At 40.6% G+C, this 21,161-nt stretch overlaps 2 protein-coding genes across 2 annotated transcripts; one reads left to right on the top strand and one right to left on the bottom strand.

The window, feature by feature from the left end:
- Positions 1-4,879: 4,879 nt before the first annotated feature.
- LOC149228275 (uncharacterized) lies at positions 4,880-5,693 on the top strand. Its single transcript, XM_089378137.1, has one exon. The coding sequence runs from the start codon at positions 4,911-4,913 to the stop codon at positions 5,451-5,453; it is 543 nt and encodes a 180-aa protein (XP_089234263.1). The 5' UTR covers positions 4,880-4,910; the 3' UTR covers positions 5,454-5,693.
- An 8,528-nt stretch (positions 5,694-14,221) lies between these two features.
- LOC149228274 (uncharacterized) lies at positions 14,222-17,407 on the bottom strand. Its single transcript, XM_089380723.1, has one exon. It carries the CDS (start codon positions 17,405-17,407, stop codon positions 14,222-14,224), a length of 3,186 nt encoding a protein of 1,061 aa, XP_089236849.1.
- Between the last annotated feature and the right edge of the window lie 3,754 nt (positions 17,408-21,161).

Genomic DNA, 21,161 nt, shown 5'->3' with positions numbered 1-21,161 from the left:
CTAAAGAGCCAGGTTCACATTTGGGAGTGAAAGAAGAAGGCTAGTCTACATAAGGAACTAAAGGCTTGGTTGATGAAATCCGAGATATTAGAGAGAATCTGTCAGTCGTGCCACCCTCCGCGCATACATTAGAAAGGTTGAAGACTTTAGAAGAATGAAAAAAGTGCACATTGTTGATACAGGAAAATATTTCGAGATTAAAAAGCAAGGCCATTTGGATCTGTGAGGGGGATCACAACACAAAGCTCTTCCATCATTATGCCTGTCACAGGAAGAATATCAACACAATATGGAGCATAAAGGGGGCAGATGGTAATTATATTTATTCCAATGTCAGATTTAGAAAGAAGTAGTACATTATTTCTAGAATCTTTTCAAGGCCAAAGATGAGCTGCTCATTAAAAACCAACTCTGGGGCATTGAGGAATACCCTCAGATATTTGATTACGAATATAATGTTGCACTTTTTAGACCTGTCTCCAAAGAGGAAATTCTCTCGATATTGAAATCATTTGCCAACGACAAGTGCCCTGACCCTGATTACTAGACAATTGAATTTTTTTTGAACTTTTTTGAGCTCTTGGGTCAGTGTTTGCTCGATATGGTCGAGGAATCCCAAACAACTAGTTCATTTCAGGATCTATAAAGTCTACTTTCATTTCCTTTATTCTGAAAGTCACTGCACCTGTCTCTTTTTCAAATTTCAAACCAATCTCCATATGCAATATTATATACAAGCTCATCTCGAAGGTCATTGTGGAGCGGATCAAGGGGACTCTCTCGACTCATATATCCAGTGAACAATTTGGATTTCTTCACAACAGGTCTATCCACGATGCAATTGTTATTGCTCAGGAGTGCATCCATTCCATTTAGACTAAAAACCTGGAAGCAATAGTAATGAAGATCGACCTGTTGAGGGCATACGATTGCGTCGACTGGGCTTTTCTCAGGATTATACTTCTGAAGATCGGGCTTGAGATACAAAATGTTGAATGGATTATGGCATGTGTGACAAAGGCTTGGCTCATTGTACTTATAAATGGATACCCCACTGAATTTTTTCGAGCGGGCAGAGGACTGAGGCAGGGCTGCTTCTTATCACCCCTCCTCTTCATTCTTGTTATGGATGGGTTTGAAAATGGCTTAAGAGGTCATTATAACTCATCTTTTCTTTGTTGATGATATTCTTACATTTGGGATGATTTCCAGGGCACAGTGGGAGGCATTACACTATATTTTCCACCGATTTGGAGAGGCTTTGGGACTTAATGCAAATGGTCATAAGTCCATTCTTATTTTCTCATCCGGGAATGAGGCAAATATAAACTATATTGCTGGTGTTTTTGGGGTGGGTACCAAGCGTCTACAAGATGGTTTTACCTATTTAGGATTTAGATTGAAGCCAACAAACTACCATTTGGAGGACTGGTCATGGTTTCTCTCTAAATTTGATAACAAGCTCAAGGGTTGGACACATCATTGGCTCTCACTGGGTGGGAGATTCACCTTGATACAATCAGTACTACAACAATTGTTCACTTACTGGATGCATCTATTTTCTCTTCCTGCTCATATTATATCCAAGATTCGCTCTATATTGGCACGTTTCTTATGGTCTGGGGCCGATAGGGAGCACAAATTTCATTTAACATCGTGGAGCTCTATTTCTAGACCTAAAGAACTTTGTGGTTGGGGATTTTAAACACCTAGGTTTTCGGTTGGTCACTGTTAATGAAATCCCTATGGCGGGCACTGTTCGGTGATGGCATATGGAAGCAGATCATTTTAGCAAAATATCATATGAGAAGGCCCATCATCGATTGGATCATAATGGGTGAGATTGGGAAAAATGAGGGGATCGTACATCGGGTCAAGTTTTCAGAAGATAAAGAAATGGTTATTGCAGTGGTTAAAATGGTCTTTCGGGAGGGGAAACATGTTGATTATTGGTCAGGGCATGATTTTTGGTGTTCAGGACTCCACACGACTTTCTGAAGGCACAACCGTGGCTCTTCATCAAAGAGGTATATTCCTATTGGATCAAGTAATCCACAGTTGGAATGGAATCCTTCCGACTTGGAAAGAGGGTGTGCGAATTGGATTGTTTGGGCAAATGGCTTTGGAATGGCACAATTACATCATAGCACTTAAAAGCGTTGGTTTATGCAGGAACGTGAGAGGTGATTCACTTTCATGAGCTGGGACTCTCAGAAAAAGGTATGGTGGTGGTTGTAGATAATTATAAGCATATCATGTACCTTGCACAAAATTCTATGTCGGCGCCATGGTTTCATTCTATATGGAGATCGAGTGTCCCTCTAAAGATCATTCTTTTCATTTGGTTGATGTGGAAAAACAAAATATTAACTTGGGACAATCTTTGTAAACATGGTTTTTAAGGTCCAGGATGGTGTCCCTTGTGCAGTGGTGATTATGAATTTTTTTTACGTCTTTTTCTTTTTTGCAGCATAACTCTCCAGATTTGGTTTATGACTCTTTCTTTTTTTAAGATCCACTTTAGACAATTCAAATCTATGGAGCAGTGTTTGCAATGGGGCTTGGCGAGGCATGGTATACACAGATACATCCGCTGTTTACAATATGGGAAATTTGGAAGGCCCGAAATCACCTCATTTTCTGAGGGCTTCAAGTTAGTGTTTATAAGATTTGCTCAAAAGTTCTTGCTTGGTTGGAGAATATGGAACCCCATATGATGACTTCCAAGAACAAGTTTGGTTGATATTTACACCCTCAGATTATCTTGTTGGCATAGTTTTTTGATGGTGCATTACAACTGGGGCGATGTGGTTGTGGAGCATGGCTCTGCATCAGTGATAATTCTTCCTATAAGTTACACTGGTTTGGGGGGATGGGCACAAATTCTAGGGCAAAGATGGTGGCCCTGTGGGGATTTCTCTGGTTTGCAAAAGAAAAACAAATCCAGAACATCCATGTCTACGGTGATTTGAAGACTATCATTGATGGCATTATGGGTAACACAACTTTTGATACTCTAGATCTTAGAGGATGGCGGGACCGAATCAGTGCACTCACTCAACTTTTCTGAGTTTTGACATACATCATAAATACAGGGAATCAAATGGGACATCAAACTCTCTATCCAAAATGGGTTTGAATGATGCTAAAGGGTACATTTATTTTACCTTTGTATCATATGGTGTAGTTCAAGAGGAAGGGCGCTCTGCTCTCCCATAGTGACGCCCGTGTCTGGAATACTAGATGATTACTTTTCAGTTCATATGCAGGGTTTTCATCATCTTTTTGTTTGTATATCATCCCGAACTTTTTAGATGATTTTGTTTTGAATAATATTTTTGGTAGATGTTGATTCGAAATGTCTCTAGAGTAATATTGTGATCATCATATTCAGAGATAGGATGGCTTTCGCTGGATGATCAGGAACAATATTGTATTAATGACAAACATAATATGTAACTAGTTTTTAGTTCTCTTAATAAAATCTAGTATCAGTTTTTTTCTTCTGTGTATATATATAACATTTTTTTAATTGAAATTGAAAAGTAAAAATGACATACATACCCTTGAGATAAATCTCAACCTCCTTGAGTGGACCTAATAGTTAAGAGCATGTGTTTCCTCATAAAAGTTCACAAGTTCAAAATTGGACGGGGTAGAGTATGTATGCCTTCCTAGACAATCACAGTGTGGATATATTTTTTGAATATTTTAATGTTAATATACACCTTTCCTATGCAAACTTTGATTAAATCATTTTCTTCAATTTCCAATTATATACTGTCCAACAAAAATTTCCACAAGATATAAAAATCAATTTGAATAAATGTGGAAATATACATTCTCTCATCCCTCCTCCTATGGTATGTTTGTACATTAATATTTTTTTAATCCAAATCTTTGTCTTATAATAATAAATAATTGCATATTTTCATAACAAATAAAGTATTAAATATTAATTATCTTACATCTCTAAATTTATATTTATTTTTTTCATATTTACTTAAAACAATTATAAAATTACTATTACAAAATAACTAAAATATATTCAAAATAAATGAAAAATGATATTAATAAATATATTTGAAGCAGATTTACTAATATAATTATGGTTGTCAGAAATGCATTTATATTTATTCTTATTTAGATTTAAGACAATGTCCATGTTATTATTATTTGTTAATATTGTTAACATAAAATATTGATTATGACGAGTGGTATGAACTTTTGTTTGGAGGATGAATCATATTAGATTTAGAAAAATGTCCATCAAGACAATGACCGTGTGTTTATTATCGTTTCTTAATATTGTTAAGATAAAATAATTGGTTAAAATTATTAACATAATATTGTTAACATAAAATATTGATTAGGCCTAGTGGTATGATCTTTTGTGGTGATGAGGATGTTATAAAGATAAACAATATTAGTTGGTTAAAATTGTCCATCAAATTTTAATAATATAATTAATCTTAAAAACATCAGATTAATCCCAAAACATTATTTTTTACTAGGTTAAAAATGTGTATTAAAAAAATTGAAAAAAATATTAGCATCCGAACCTTATACGCCTGGAGTATGCCGTAAAACTGCTTCTGCTTGGCTAAGAGCTCGTCTTCCTCGGACGTAAGGAAACAGTTTAACGGCCCAAGACCCAGAGGCATCTGGCAGGAGTGAAAGCCTGCTCCCTTACGGACCACCAGCGGGTTATTACAGGTGGCGTGGTTTTCCTTGATAACGGTGATGAGTCAAACCGACATTCGCGGATAGCAGCCAGAGATGGCTGTCCTCACTGTTGGTTTGACCCTGAGTTTGATAGGTTTTGCCACCTTCGAAAAAAAAAAAAAAAACACAAAAAAACAAAACAAGAATAAGCAAGTCGAATAACCCAAGGCCGAACCCATGGCTTTATGCATTTAGGCGAGCAAACAACAAAGGAAGAAGCAGGATCAGTTGCTTCAGATTCCCCTAAAATCTTTTTCCGGCCAGCCAAATCCTCAGAGGCCCAGCGATTAGCCATGGCATTGAAGAATTTAATAGCCAAAGTGAAAAGCTTCGAGGTCCCGACTTCGATCTCTGAGGCGAAGGGATTGATAAAGCTGAAGATGCCATGGCAAATAACGGGCCCTTGTTCAGACCCCGAGTACGAGAACGCCGTTCCTAATGCGCTGGATTATCGTCCCTTTTCACCCGCTTCTGCCCCTGTTCGCGTTTACATTCCCTCTTCGGAACCGGAAAACGTTTTCGACATCAAGTATTTTCCCCGAGACCACAAAAGGAATTCCAGGGACCGGAAAAGGGTTGTGCTCAGCAAGTCTCAATTGGAAGAGGCCCGGCAGCAGAAGGAGGAAAATGTTTTCTTCTTTGAGGGGGGAAATGTTTTTCCGTCCAGCTATGTGATGAAGACACAGATCCTCGAAGATGACAAGCTGCCCGGAAATGGATACGAGTAGTATAAGGAATAATCAGGCATGCAGGTTCATTATGCTTTTATTTTTATCTCCTCTGGCTCTTCTCCGCTTTGTCTGTTTTAATTTGGATTATTTTTGGATCTGCTTGGTAACGCAGAGAACCTTTTCAATATGAAAACTCAAATTGTTGCTTATATGAATCTGCCATTTGGAATTTTTGGAATCTTTGGAATAAGGTATTTATTGCAGCCACTTAGCAATGGGTGGATAGATTCTGGTTTCCGTGCGTTTGTTTTCTTTATATTGGTATGCATTTTAGACAAATGGATTGAATTCACAGATACTTCCAATTTTTTAACATTTAAAAAAAATGTTTATCTGGTTTTTTTAATCCTTGGGAGCTTTGAACCCCAGCCGTGTGTTAGGTGAGGATTCCACGAGATTTAATATTTGAACATCTGCCATGAATGGTGAGTGCTTTAACCATCAAGCCCTGGGCTAATCCCCGATTTCACAAACACGCATTATAATATAATATAGATTACATTTACTTAATTCAACTACGCACCTCAGTCACTCTCTGGAATTGCTCCCACTACCCAGAGCTCCAATTCTTCTGGAACTGCTTTGATCCTGGATTTTTTTGGGAAGGGCCGCTCCTGCTCTTTGCTCTCCACTCTGGTCTGCTCCACGGAAGCATGGAAATGAAATGAAATGAATGATTTTAATGACGTCCACGAGGCTGAGCAGCCTAAGGGACCCAGAGAATAACAACCTTAACTCATCTTCATATTCCTTTCGATGTCGGATCTTTTGCTATGAGTCTTGACTAGAAGGCTAGCAATCTGATTGATCTTATCTTTGTCAAATAGATGGTGCATGTTGTCAACCTTTAGATTGTTTTCATATTGAATGCGGATATCCTTATATGCTGCACACTCCATGACAAAGTGCCATTCCGTCTCCACCACACCCTTATTGCAAAAAATGCAAGTTCTCTCTTCCCAAACTTCCTTGGGGTTCTTCCACCTGCCAGTTTCACATCTAAGGTGATGTGACCCTGTCCTCAACTGTGCCACTAGCACCCTTGCTTTTCCTTTAATAGCTGCTCCTAAATATGTTTTCTCACCATGGTCACAAGTTGGATTGAACTCTTTGATGTAGTATGTTTTTTTACGCCCATTGTGATTGGTCCACATGGCAGTCCTAAATTTTTCCATCACAATTTTTTTTTTCCTCATTGGTGCTAGGGCATTCATGCAGCTTGATATTCCACTTACTCAACCACTTTCTGTTTTGCTTCATCCAAATTTTCTTTCTACGATCTAATCCCTCTTCCATAGCTATCTTGGGCCAATGTTGGCTATCCATGTTCTAGTCCTCTTTAAATAGCTTATTGACCTGGTTATCGCCGTTGCCTCCAATGGAAAAGTGTCTGCTTCAGCCAAAAGGATTTCTTAAGGGACTGTGGCTTTAACTTTGAGACTGCTAGTAATTAGTTGTTTCTGTATTATTTTTAACTGCCTCCAGCTGCAAGTTGACATGCTGCTTCCCCATACTTCACAACTGTAGAGAACAATCGGCGTAACCAACAAACCAAAAAGGGTTTTCTTGGTTTTCCAATCCCAAAGTTCAGCTTTTCTGCACCTATTTTGGAGTAAGTATGAGGTTCTCCATCCTCCCTGAATCCTCTTCGTCCTACAAGACTCCCAACTGAGCTTCTTGTGGAATTGAATCCCAAGATATTTGTATTCTTTCACTATCTCTAGAGAACTACCTTCGAAAAGAAAAATGTTTGGTTTGTCTTTTCTACTTAAGGAGAAAATCATGATTTTGGTCTTGTTAATGTTCGCTTGCATCCCCACCTCCTGAAAAAGTGTTCTAAGACCTTTAAGTGTTTTCTTAATCCATGCACTGTTTTTGAGATTAGGATAAGATCATCTGCGTATAGAAGCAACTTTACCACGTAGCTTGCTAGATGAACCCCTTCTCCATCTGCTTTGCTTAACCAAGCTTCCAACTTATCGATATATAAACCGAACAAAGTGGGGGATAGAGGACATCCCTGTTTGACACCAATGTCACTACCAAAACATTCGGACATTCCTTCACTTGTTCTGATTTTAGCTCTAACCTTCTCATAAAGTCTATGAACTGCTGCTCTATACTCATCTGGGATACCCAACTCTTCCATCCTGTTCCATAGTTTGTCTCTAGGCACTATGTCAAAGGCTTTCTTGAAGTCCACAAAACAACAATAGGTTGTTTCACCTTGCTTGTCCCAAACTTTCTCTATCAAATGTCTAAGGGTGACAGTGGTCAATGGTAGAGTGTCTAGGTCTAAAGCATGCTTGTCCTTTTGCCCTTTTTCTCTTACTTTCTGCCCAACTGCTGATTCTTCACTCTATCATGCTCCCAAAAATCTTGCCCAAAAATTTTGCCCATGAGGGGGTTGACCATAATAGTGCGGTAGTTAGAGGGGTTATTGATATCTCCACTCTTAAAGAGAGGAATGACCACACTAATAATCCACTCTCCCGGAAAGCTGTCCTGGATGATCCCATTGAAAATTCTTTTTAAATGCGGAGCAAGGAGCTCAGCTCCCCATTTTAGGAATTCAGCTTTGAGCCTGTCTATGTCATCTGCTTTACCGTTTGGAGGATATTGTATTTCAAATCAGCAGGACGTCCAACATAAAATGTGCATTTGAAAATACAGACTACATGCTTTATTACTTAGGCTTCATATGGGACAAATCGGGCTTAGACTCACTACTATCCTTGTAAAATTCCGACCTTTATCAATTTGGAAAAGAACACTTGTTCTGTTCAACCGTAAATATTTTTAAGAACCAATCATTCAATTTCGAATTCAAAGTGGCTCGCTCATTACTTTTCTGTGCAGCAGGAAGATACGAAGTTCTCTTTAATCAAACTTTGTCAACCTCATCTGCTATGACCCTTATTTTCCCTCAGCCTAGTAACTTATTTTTCCTATTTTGGATATTCAGAATAAGCAATGTTGCAATTCCCAGGCAATAGCTATGCTTTATCTACATTATCATTGGACTCGGAGCAGATTTTGTAAGTCTTATCTGCCCAAGATGCCATGCAAATCACACAAGGCACAATTGTGAGTTCTACGCCATTGTTCAAGCAGTGTGCCAGTGGGGGCATTATATATTGAGAAAGGAAATAACAGTACACTAAAGCCAGAAGCCATTTCAGTTTGTTTAAACCCAAAGTAAGATGCAAAATACACATCATTTTAAATAGTTGACACAGCTACGATAGTTCCTTTATGTTATCGAATGCAAAGACAGATCAACAATCCTTTTGAGCTCTGCTTAAATCATCTTTTTGTCAGTGCCCTACTAACTATATTGGGAAAGGAAATGATAGTACACTAAAACCATAAGACATTTCAGTTTACATAAACCCAAAGTAAGATGCAAAATACACATCATTTTGAAAGGATGACATAACTACAATAGTTCCATTAGCTTATTAAACATAAGCACAGATCAACAATCCTTTTGAACTCTGCTTATGTCATCTTTTTGTCGGTGCCCTGCTAATTATCTTAAGTAGTTGTGGTCACAAGATTGGTGCCTAATCGAAATTCTATGAAATTGATCCACCTTTCACTCTGATTTACCAGAAACTTTTCTCAAGTAACCTGGTTGCTGGTTTCTATTTGCATGATAATATTGCCTTGGATATCTCTGGGTTCCTGAAGGAGAATGATGTCAAAAGGTCATATGGAAAGCACAATTTCCCAGTTCAATGGGTCGTTTGGGTGTCCAAAAACCTCTTGTTATCTTGCAGCAATAGTTCTACTGCCAAATCCTTGTGCCAATATTGAAAATTAGATTCTTTTGTGCACATGCCATCACGAAATTGACCAACATGAAACACGCTTCTACATGCTCTTGCCGATACCATAATGCCCCTGGAATTTTGTCCGGATGTATTTTCTGATCAGATTGTCAACCACCCAACACAAGTTTGGCAATGTTTATATGGTGGCTGATTGCTTTTTTCAAGATGGCAGTAGTTGTGCCATATGACAATACTGATACTGTGCATGACATAGCCAAGATATTCTTTATGTAAATGTGGGGAAACTTGAGATTGCCCCAATTTAATTTTTTAGACATCGATAACAAATTATTCAAACTCTTATTGGATAACCTTGTGGAATGTACTGGATTAAAAGCTAAATTCCTCTACAACATTTCATCTTCAGATCAAGCGATAATAGATATACAAAGGTAGTCAATTGCACTGTTGTACAGCTAATGTGAATGGATAATCATAAACAATGGGGGATGCATATTTCTTTCTCATCCAACAGAATGACAACAGAGCTAAGCACAAATCTATTGGATGTAGCCCTTTCAAGGATTGCCCCAGTTTTCAATTTGCAAGGTCAATTGATGTTTCCTATCTAGTGGCAATGATTGTAGGCACTGGTGCAAAAAGAGATGGACAAAGCAGTAAACAATGGGATACTTGGGATGCATATCTCTCTCACCCAACAGAACTAGAACAGATCTAGGCACAACTCTACTGAATGTAGCACTTTCAAGGATTGCCTCAGTTTTCAATTTGCAATGCCAATGGATGTTGCATTGGATTGTAGGCACTAGTGCAAAAAGAGATGGACAAAGCAGTAAAGTCTGTCAGACAAGTTGAAAACATTCAACATCAGGTGCATGGTGTACCTAAGTGAACCATTGTGAAGCATAAACAAAAACATGATCAATAGTGTTGTACTATTACCAAGTTTGTGTTAAGGTGTGGTTGCACAATCGCAACAAAATGTTCAAAGCTAAGTTGCATGAAATGAGTATGAGTTTCCAAAATGAGTACAACATAGAAGTATGGCCCTTCAGAATTTTGGAAAATTGGTAAAAATACCAAAATATAAATGTTTCAAAAAATAGATTTAGAAAAGAATAGCAGGTTATCTTGAAAACTGGAATAATTCAACAAAATGATCAAGAAAATTAAAATGATATACATAACTGACAATTTGGTGGGAACCATGTTTATTATGTAAACTCCCAAAGACTATTTCATTTTGCAAAATCCAAAAGTAACCTTTATATACGAGGCTATATTCAAAATCAAACCTTTTATGTATTCAGTTCAGGCTATATATCCAAAATCTGTGTTGCTTGATTTAGGAGCTCTAAGTGCAAAGCAAGCACCACCTCAAGAAGCCATTGATGCCACAAAAACAAGAAAGAAAGCTTTTCACCAAAGATAAGGAAGCCCACAACTGTCTTCATGCTGCCCACAACTGTTCTGTCTGGAAGTGCACTGAAACTTGCTCCTAGTGTTCCAAAACACAGCAAAACTGCTTGCTGTCGCTGTAGGAAAGCCTTGTTCTTGAAGAAAGTGAGGATTGAGTCAGAGCAGGCTTCTTCTTACAGGAAATTAGGGCTTGCTAGTTTTTTTTAAAATCCGATGTAAGAACAAATCAATGTGTTTTAGGTTTGAGGTTAGTGTCAGTTCATCATTGCTTAAGGCATGCATGGTGTTTCAGTTTGTGTGCATCCTGTGGTTTCCACACAGCTTGTAAGAAAGTTTGTGGACCTGAATGTGCCCTTTCGTCAAAAGCACATTCAAAATGCGGGCCTGTGTTTTAACTTTTGGGCATGTACCAAATGAGTTTCGGGCCTGGACACAGGGGGCCCACATTTCTACATATATTCAAACTTCAAAGAACCTTATAAAAGCTGTGCATTAGATATGGAGCCACCATGATCACCAAGCAAATTGAGAACATGGCAACAAAGCCATTCCTTTGTCTTCATTGTGAAGATCAGCTAGTACTCCACACAGTCCAAGTGTCTAACATTAAAACATGTTATCATCCAATATTTTATAAGGTACTCCATCCTAAATTTTATAACATATCCTACATGCAACTTTGATACAAGGAAGTAAAATATGAGTTGGTATAAATACCTCCTTAGGATAGGATATCAGCATACTTATTGTGATAGATAATTTCTTGGTGATGTTGCTCATGGAATGCATCCATCTTCAAGCATATTCAATGTGGTGTAACTCAACCTCGAGGGTGTTGTAGATATGTAATGATATTGTTGGGGTTTATTTGTTTGCCTCCTCTCTTGTCTTGATCTTAGCTATTCTGTTTTTGCTTTTGTTCTGATTTCCAAGAAGATTGTGTTTGTAGTGCCCATTTGTAGCTTAGGGTCTCTACAAGTGATATTAGAGCTATATGATGATACCATAATAATTTACAACTCAAAATGTTTTCTTTTGTTCCTGCTCTCTCTCAATTAATTTTTTTACGGCCCAGTTTCTATTGGAGAAAGGCTGAGTTTTACGTCCTACTTTCTTAGAGAATAGTGGAATTGTGGCTAGTGTGAAGTTTACACAGATTTGTGTTTTGGAGCTGTTTGTAGGAAGGATTTTGTGCAAGTTTAGCATTGAATGTAGTTTTCTTTAAGAAATTTTGCCTAACACTTTTGCTGTGTATAATCTTAGTTAGTTGAGGTATTTTGCGAAACAGCCTCTCAATTATCAATTTATGGCATGTTCTGTTACCCATATGGAGAATGCGAATGGTTGTGAGGAATTTTTGAATGCTTATAGATCTTTATTGTTGTTGCTCAGTAAACTAGCTGATACCCCTGCATTTGGCATTGAACAGTTTCAACTTTGTTATGTTGATGTTGCATTGTTGAATAGTGAAGGTTTGGACAAGGGCTTTTCAGTGTTGCGGATATGGTTGTAAAAACAATGCTGTGATTGTTGGTATTTGCAATGTTGCATTGTGCAGCAATGAAAGTCAAATCTTTTGCCTCGTTCCATTTTATCTGTTCATGGTCATGATAGTGCACACTGTAAATGTTGTATTACTGCAGTAATTTTATTTGTTGTGGTGGGAAAATTAATCTGAAAAGTGCTGAACTTATTGTATGTCAATACTGAATATTACTTTGTGAGAACTGAATGCTGCTAATTTAATGCGGCTGTAAAGAGAAGTTCATGCATACTGTTTGTATTGGGTGCCTTTTGAAAAACTCTTTTGTATCCCAAACTGGGTTTTAAATTACTATTGCATCCCCAAAAATGTGGATGAGAGCATGTTGTCAGGATGGTCTTGTAAACCGCTTTTGAAATTGCTACCAATTGTCTCTGAAAAGTTTTTTATTGATGCTGAAAAAATCTCTCAAGGGTGCTGGATGATGGTAGATGCTCTGGACCGTTGCTAGAAACAAATGTTAAGTGGCATGCATGGAAGCTTTGTGCAGCATCAAATGGTTTTGTTATTCTTTTTTTTTGTAAGTCAGAAGATTATATTATATAACAAAATATAGTACAAAAAATCCGCCGTAGCAGATCGAAAGCAGGGAATAACAGTGAGCCATGTCTAAACACCTGCTCAGAGAATTCACCAAAACGAGACTGTAAACAGCACACCTCGCAGGGTGGCTCGACCTGAGCTTGTTCCTATTATCCGACACAACCAAGACATTACATATCATGACATTTACATAGACAGACTTAGACAGAAACATATATAAAGCCGGAGAAAACAACACAGGGTGCTACTCTAGATGTATTTTCCCATTTGACTTATGGTGTCCAGACCCATCTGCCGCATATGAGTGTCCATCCTGGCTTGCACTGCTGCCATGGATTCATTCTCCTGTACCTCAGTTGTGGCAGGCTGCGGGGTGCCGGGAGCTGTGTTGACCGTGTCTCTCAGAATCCTGATGAGCAGGGTTAGCTTCTTGTTGACAATTTGAACTGCTTCATGCACAGTGTTGATCCGTCCTTCCAGAGAGTTGTTGTAGTTGATAACTTTTGCCATCTGAGCCTCCGTGAGGTTCACTTTAGTTGCTATGTGCTGCTTCTCATTCTCCGTTGTTTCCAGGGCTTTGGCTATAAGCATTTTGGTGCGCCAGCTTTCGGCCTTTGTTCTAACAAATTGTGTGGCCCTTTTCGAGGGGGTTCCCGGGTCCCTCAGCCAATCAACCTCCTCTGCAATCTCCTCCTCCGTGCGCCCTTCTTCCGCTTGCTTGACCTTAGCCTCCAGCTCAGCCACCTTACGCTTGTTCCTAGCTGCAGCACGGGTTTCATATCCATTCTTCGCCTCAAGCAGGTCCTGATTTGCTGCAGCACAGCGACAACCTCCCGCTTCCATCCTTAACTCTCTGTGCTTCTTCCAGCCAATATACCTATCGCTCACGGGAGCTTGCTCTTCACTATGAAAAGAAACTGTGGGGAAAACAGAGTGAATGCCCGCTGCTTTATAGCGTTTTCGAATATGGATCCTCCTGAAATTGGTCTTAAACCGGCTGTAGGTAGGAGTACTATTGCAATCAATTTGATTGAGGTCCACACACGCGAGGCTGATGCAGGTCGACTTAGAATGATTGTGGCTGCTCATGAGCCATTTATCATTTTGCCAAGTGTTCTGTACGTTTAAGCGGTTGCTATGGATGCGAATGGTGTCGGACAGACCCTGTTTGCTTTCCTTTCGATTCTCCATGCGCTGAGCCTTGATCCACCCTGCCTGATTTACAGTGAACATAAATGTTACTGATGTCTTTTTATACGGCTCCCTTCCAAGTGTCCTGTTATTAGTTTTGCTGATGCTTTGAGTACTGTGGCTCGATCTGTAATGATCGCTTGTTTGGCTGGCCTGCCGCCGCCGATAAAGCCACCTCCCTATTAGTCCTGTCATGCCGTTACTTCGGTAGCGAATGTTCCTTTTACCGGATTTCTCAGACCTCCGGTACCGATTGTCGAAGCCATTATCGGCTAGGATGGATCGGGTTGATTTGAATCGTTTTCCGCCAGCTGTGCACATGTCACCTTGAGGATTGGGCAGGTTACCTCTTGCCAACCACTGTTTGTGGTTGTATTCGGGTTGTCAGCACCGTGGTTTGCCAGAAAGTCCGCCAACCCATTAGCCTTTCTTCTCACAGATTGGAAGACTATGCCTCTCAATTCTACTATCATCTCCTCTATGCTTTCAGTTGCCTTAGCTAGCCTCCAATGCTTGGTGGCCTTATTGGCTTTTGTGCCTGCTTGCAGGCGTTTAGCCGCCGAGATGGCCAAAGCAGAATCCCCCTCCACTATGACATTTCCTCGTCTCATGTTTCTTAGAATCTTCAATCCTTGCTCGAGCGCAGCAAACTCTGCTTCATTGTTTGTGCATTCTCCTAGAGCCCTGCAGTAGATGTGGATGATATCTCCATCTTGGTTCCGAATGGCGCCTCCGATACCTGCAGTGCCTGGGTTGCCCCTCGAAGCCCCGTCGAAATTTAATTTTAGGCTGCCTTCTGGTGGGCGAAGCCATCTGTGAATTTGTGAAGAAGGTTGAGCTCTGTTTCCCCCCAATGGTTGATTGCTGGAGGTCTCCAATTGAAACCTTTTTAATATGCGCAAGTCCTGAGCGGTGGGTTTTTCATTCGTATCAGCTTTGCATTTTACCTGTATTAGCTGTTTGATGTTGATAAAGATAGATTCTTTTGCACATTCTATGCTTCTAACTTCCTCCATGAAAATTCTTCGATTTCTCTCTTTCCATATTGTCCAAGCTATAAAGCCCGGGAAACATTTCCATATACTATCCACTCTTTGAATTCTGGAAAAGTTCCTCCTCCAATTAATGATGGTCTCCTGAATAGAGTCCCTGTTCCTATCAGACGATTCCAGAATATCTTCCATCCATTGCCAAAGCTGGGATGCCCATTCACAGGAATTGAAAAGATGATTCATTGTTTCCGCTTCCTTTAGGCACATAGGGCATCTAGAGGGTCCCGTGAATCCTTTTTTCAACAAGTTTTCCCAAGTTAGGGTTTTCTTCTGCATTAGAAGCCAAAGAAAAGTTCTAATTTTCGGCCATTGAAGGCTGTCCCAAACTTTATCGGTCCAGGGTTTAATGTCAGGCTGTTCTTCCCTCTCTATGATGCCTCTGGCTTCTTTTAGGGAGAAATCCCCGTTGCCTTTTGGTCCCCATCTGAGCTTATCATTTTCAGCAGCTATTCGGATTTTCCTTTTGAGGATAGTTTGATTTAAAGCTTGAATGGTGTCCTGGATGTCTTCGCTGTGGGTCGAGTTGAAGATAGTCCATTCCCTCCATTCCGGGTCTTCACTGGTTGGGTTCCAGTATTGGTTGACTCTGAATTTGCCCTGATTCTGAGAGTGATGTTTCAAAGGTTGGAATTGAGGGGTATCCAGTTTTGGGGATTGTTGCCAAGCATCCTCCCAGAAAAGTGCTTGGGTTCCATTTCTTATCTCCCAGAAGCTGTAGTCCTGAACAATATCTCTGTTGGCTTGGGCATGATTCCATATAGGAGAGCCGGTGGGGGTGTCCTGCATTCTTATTAATTCTAGATTGGAGCTATTTGGCCTGTACTTTTCCTTCCACAGAGTAGCCCATGGCAGGCTAGTGTCCGATATCCACCTCCACCAGATTTTGGCCCCGCAAATCCTGTTAACCACTGAGGGATCAACCAAGTTCAGACCTCCCCTATTCTTAGGCCTACACAGTTTCTGCCAGGCAACCAGCGACCACTTCTTCTTTTCACTGTTTCCACTCCATAAGAAGGAGCGCTGGATGCTTCTCATGCGATCTAGGATTCCTTTCGGAGCAGGTAAAATTGAGAGCATATACTGAGGGATAGCCTGCAAGACCGCTTTTGTTAGAATTAATCTGCCTGCAAAATTCAGAGCCCTGTTAGTCCAATGTTTACATTTTCTCTCCATATTGTCTAGGACTTTCTCCCAGTGGTCCTTTTGCCAAGGTTTGAGAGTGAGGGGGGCGCCAAGATATCTAGAAGGTAATGATCCTATTTTAAACCCCAGCAGCCTAGAAAGATGAGATTGGATGGCCCGATGCGTGTTGAAGAAGAAAATGGTTGATTTGGAAAAATTTATCTCCATTCCTGAAGCTTTGCTGAAAAGATTAAGAATGTCTCTAAAAGCCAACGCTTCTTTTACTGTAGGGGTACCATGTAACATGGTATCATCTACGAACTGTTGATGCGTAGTAGCAGGGCTAGATCTAATAGGTTGCAGTCCTTTTATCAGTCCCTCTGCTTTCTTCTTTGCAATTAATCTACCTAGGCCCTCCATAAGAATGACAAACAGGAAAGGGGATAACGGGTCCCCCTGTCGGATGCCTCGGGAAGGGCTGAAGGGATCAGAGGGGGCACCATTAACTAGGATAGAGTATCTAGGAGATCTGATAAGGGCTAAAACCCATTTGATCCACTGTTTACTGAAACCAAAAGCTTTTAAAACAGCTTCCAGGTAAGACCAACTTACCTTGTCATAAGCTTTGGAGAGATCTAATTGCATGAGCATTCCGGCTTCCTTTTGTGAATGGAGAGAATGAATCATCTCCTGGGCCAGCAAAATATTGTCTAGAATCTGTCTTCCTTCCACGTAGCCAGACTGTTCTTGTGAGATGATGCCAGGGAGGATAGCCTTCAGCCTGTTAGCTATGACTTTTGATATGATCTTGTAGATGACATTACAGAGGGCTATGGGTCTAAACTTTTCTGGAGTGTTAGCTTCCTCCACTTTAGGTACAAGAGCAATGAAGGTTGAGTTTAGAGATTTGAGAATCGTTTTGGACCGTCTTGAGTCTTCCACGATCTCCCATATATCTTGTTTTACTATGTTCCAGCAGGCTTTATAGAAATTGATGGTAAACCCATCCGGCCCGGGAGCTTTGTCGTTGGGCATGCTTCTGACAGCTTCCTCGACCTCTTCCATAGTGATCGTTCTTCTTAGGGCCCAGTTTTGCTCATCTGTGATTAACTTGGGTATGACAGTAGTTATTTCTTTGATAGCTGCTTCTCTGTCGATCCTTGGTTCCTGCGCTATGAGGCTAAAATGATCCAGCAGGGAGGCTGATATCTCGCTGTGATTCCTGAGGAATTCACCCTCACTGTTTTTCAGTTCTAGGATTTTGTTGGCACTTCTGTAGTCCATGGCTGATCTGTGGAAAAATTTGGTGTTTTGCTCCCCTTCCTTCAACCAAAGGATTCTTGATTTCTGCTTCCATAGAGATTCTTCTTGCTTACATCTATTGTGCCATTGTTGGGTCAGCTCTTTTTCTAGTTCACAGGTTTCCTCAGTCCTAGAGCCTGCCGCCCCGTCCTTGTGAATTTGCTCCAGCCTTTGTTCGATGATAGCTTTCTCCTGAAAAATATTACCAAAAACTGTTTTGTTCTAGTCTTTTAATTTCATTTTGATGTGTTTTAGTTTCTTTTGCAGGTTGAACATTTTGGATCCTTCTTCCTCTAAAGGCTCTGACCACCATTTTTCCACCATAGTGAGGAAATTAGGGTGTTCTATCCAAAACTTCTCGAACCTAAAGGGTTTGTTCCTTGGGGTCCCCTGAAGCTCGACAGCTAAAGATATCGGCCAGTGGTCCGACCCTCCGCTAGGGAGGATGTTCGACTCAACTGCTGTACCATCTAAAATAAAGCTCTCCGAGATTAAGAAACGATCCAATCTGGATGAAATTAGCCTTTCACCCCCCCTTCGGTTGTTCCAGGTAAACTGACCATTTTTGGGGTAAACATCTACCAATCTTGCATTATCAATGAAACTTATGAAGACTTCCCCATCCCTGTTTAGTTTCCTTAGTCCTCCTTTTTTCTCCAGGAGGGAGGTGATCATGTTGAAATCTCCCCCCAAAATGAAGTTGGCACCAGGGTTCCTTTCTATAAAATTGTTTAAAGATGCTAGGAAGCTTATCTTGTCATCTAACCGTTGAGGACTGTAGACATTTATACATAGGAAAGAAGTGGAAATACCTGTAGGTTGCATTTCCAATGCTAGGTAGTTCTTGCTTGCTTCAGCTGTGAGGATTCGGTATCTTCTCGTATCCCAGAAGGTTGCTATACCTCCTTCTCGCCCTTTGCTTTCGATCTCTAAAGCTTCAAAATGTCTTCCTAACTTGACTCGTAGCTTTTCTATGAGGGCTCTGTTGCATTTGGTTTCTTGTAGAAATAACATATCCGGATGGTTCTTCTCCATTTGCCTTTTCAGCAGCCTTTGTTTGGCTTGGCTGTTAATACCTCTTGTGTTCCAAGATACTATCTTCATATTTAAACGATTTTAGGGAAGGACGGATAATCACTTAGCTGCCTTATCTGACCTGCGTTGATCAGCATCTCTCCGAGCTCCTGCAAGTGTTCCTGGGAAGTCTTGCGGCCTCTACGACGTTTGTGCCTCGAACCAGAGGTTCTTCCAAGTATTGCTTTGTAGTGTGGGATGTTTCCTTTGATAATGCCTAACTTGTTCTTCTGTTTCTCAAATACTGCCTTCTGCCGCGCTATGAAGAGGTCCCTGACCTTCCTTATTTCTTCCTCCGGTACTGCTTCAATCCCTTTAGCTCTCCATCTTTCTACGAGCTGCGTGAGGTCCATACCTTCCCTAGCTAAGGTATCTTCGAATTCCAGATCCTCACTCCCTGCCTCACTAGTTAACATCTCTGTTTCTTCGTCCGTTTCCGCTGTTCTATCTTGCATGTGGATTTCACCATTGAAAGCCTCCTCCTCAGTGCCTTCCCCTGTGAATTTTTCCGGTTCCTTTTGCTCTGCCTCCCCGTTAAGTGTGTTCTTCTTCGCCTCCGAGTCGGTATCTAGATCTAGGATCTCAAAGGGGTTACTGAAGTAGTTTTTTCCTATATTCCCTTTGGTATTCCTTCTTCTATTGGCACGCTGCCTGTTCTTTGGTTTTGTGAAGTTGTTCTTGTCTTTGTTGCTCTGAGTCTTTTCTTCTTCTGCCTCCTTTCTGTTCAATGGACAATCCCTTACCAGATGTCCATGCTCATGGCATTTCCTGCATCTGAAAGGTATTTGCTCATAGTCTAAAGCTTGGAAGTATTCCTCATCTCTGTACTCCAGCCACAGACCTTCATGTAGTGCTCCAGACACATCCATCTCCACGCATATTCTAGCATAGGTAGTGTATCTTTTCTGGATGGTTGCTTCTGAAGCTTTGACAAACGTTCCCAACTTATCCCCTATTTGCTTCAAGGCAGTTAAACCCCAGTAATCAATTGGGAGAGAGAAGAGTCTGATCCATACCGGGACTTGAGTGAAGGATTCCCTTTCCGGTACGAAGTTCGGCTTCCATGGTCTCATATATAAGCCAGCTGCGGCTAAGAAATAAGGGCCACCTTCGAACACCCTATCCTTATCTTCTAGACTGGTAAAGACCACTGTAAAAAACCCTTTGGCGCCCAGATGTAACTGCACATCTCCTTTTGGCTTCCACTGCTGTCTTATCCATTGACACAGAGTCCTCTCGGAAGGCCATATTCCCATAAATTTACAGATGATGGCATGTTCAGCCATGTGCTCCCTATAGGCCTGGATATCGGGGTCAGTAATGGTCACCCGTAGGCTGTCTTTTTTCTTTGGCTTACATGCACTGCTGTTCACCGGGTTTCTGTTGGGGTTTGCGCTAGACTCCCCTTCCTTCTCCGGCTGGATTTTGTTTTTGTGTTTTGGCACTTTGTCGTCTTTCCTTCCCTCATCCTCATTTTCTGAGGGCTGAGATTTTGCATTTGTTTTGTCTTGAGTGCCTGCACGATTCTGCCTCTCTGTATCTCTGTCTTCTGTTGTATTTTCTGTCCTATCAGACATCATTGGTGTCTTTTCCTTTTTTTTCCTGCTGTTCTGGATCGTGCTGTTCAAACCCTCTATTCTGACTCCTTTTGTCATATTCTGTTGTTGTTTCTGCAGGAGAGCTTGCTTAAACGAAGGGGTCCCACTGGACCCCTCTGCCCCCATCCAGTCCGACAATCGTTGGCCCTTTCGATACAATGCTGCCAGTTTGAGTTTGTAGTGCTCCAGTGCTGTCACAGACGTCGTCACGTAGAAACCCTAGCTGCGCAGCTCGCCCGCCATCGCTGTCGTAATCACATCTCTGTATGCTCTCATCCTAGGATCAAATGGTTTTGTTATTCACTTTGGGTACTGGTTGGAATGATAGTGTTGCTAGAAACAGATGTTGAGTGGCATGCATGGCTCGCATTGTGGAGCATGAAATGGTTTTGTTATTCACATTGGGCACTGGTTGGACATGACAGTGTTTATACTTTATTTTAAATTTATGAAAGTTGTATCAAATTTAACAAAATTGTATATTTGGTAAGATCTGCAACCTTATGAATGCTCTTGTATATATGAATACAAATAACAGTGAGTGAAACATGCTTTTAAAAAAAAAATTAAATGGAATGGGTAGGGACTTTTATATTAAAAAGAAAAACTGGATTCTGGGCCAGTACATTTATATTTTCAAGCTTCTTAGAAATTTCACTGAACATTCCCCTCCAAAAACGAATTTCCCTACATCTAGAAGATCTTCTGTCTACATTCCAACACTGATATCTACCATAGACTCTAAAGAAGTCACCTAACAACAGAATGTACTTGCAATACATCAACTAAGTCTATAGGAGTGACTTGAACCAGATGGACCAGCTTGCGGGTCTGCTTTGCTTGGATCTGCAGCTTGATCTGAAACTTCCAGGGCTCGATCGGCAATGCCACGACTCCTTTTCCTTGACTGGACTGCACTTGTCTCCAAATCTGCTTGGTTGTTCTTTAATCCCTGACTGAACACAGCTTCCAATCTACCCACTCTGATGTTTAAGACTGTTGCCTCCGCCTCCATGAAAGCCTGATGTTTTTCAATTTTTGTCTGGAGCAGCTCAAATTTCTTG

The sequence above is a fragment of the Pinus tabuliformis genome, chromosome J, assembly GCF_031772625.1.
Source record: "Pinus tabuliformis cultivar Carrire ecotype Pingquan chromosome J, CPIR1, whole genome shotgun sequence".
Classification (NCBI taxonomy): domain Eukaryota; kingdom Viridiplantae; phylum Streptophyta; class Pinopsida; order Pinales; family Pinaceae; genus Pinus; species Pinus tabuliformis.
The sequence above is the reverse complement of the archived record's forward strand: the minus strand, read 5'-3'. Positions and strand labels throughout refer to the sequence as shown.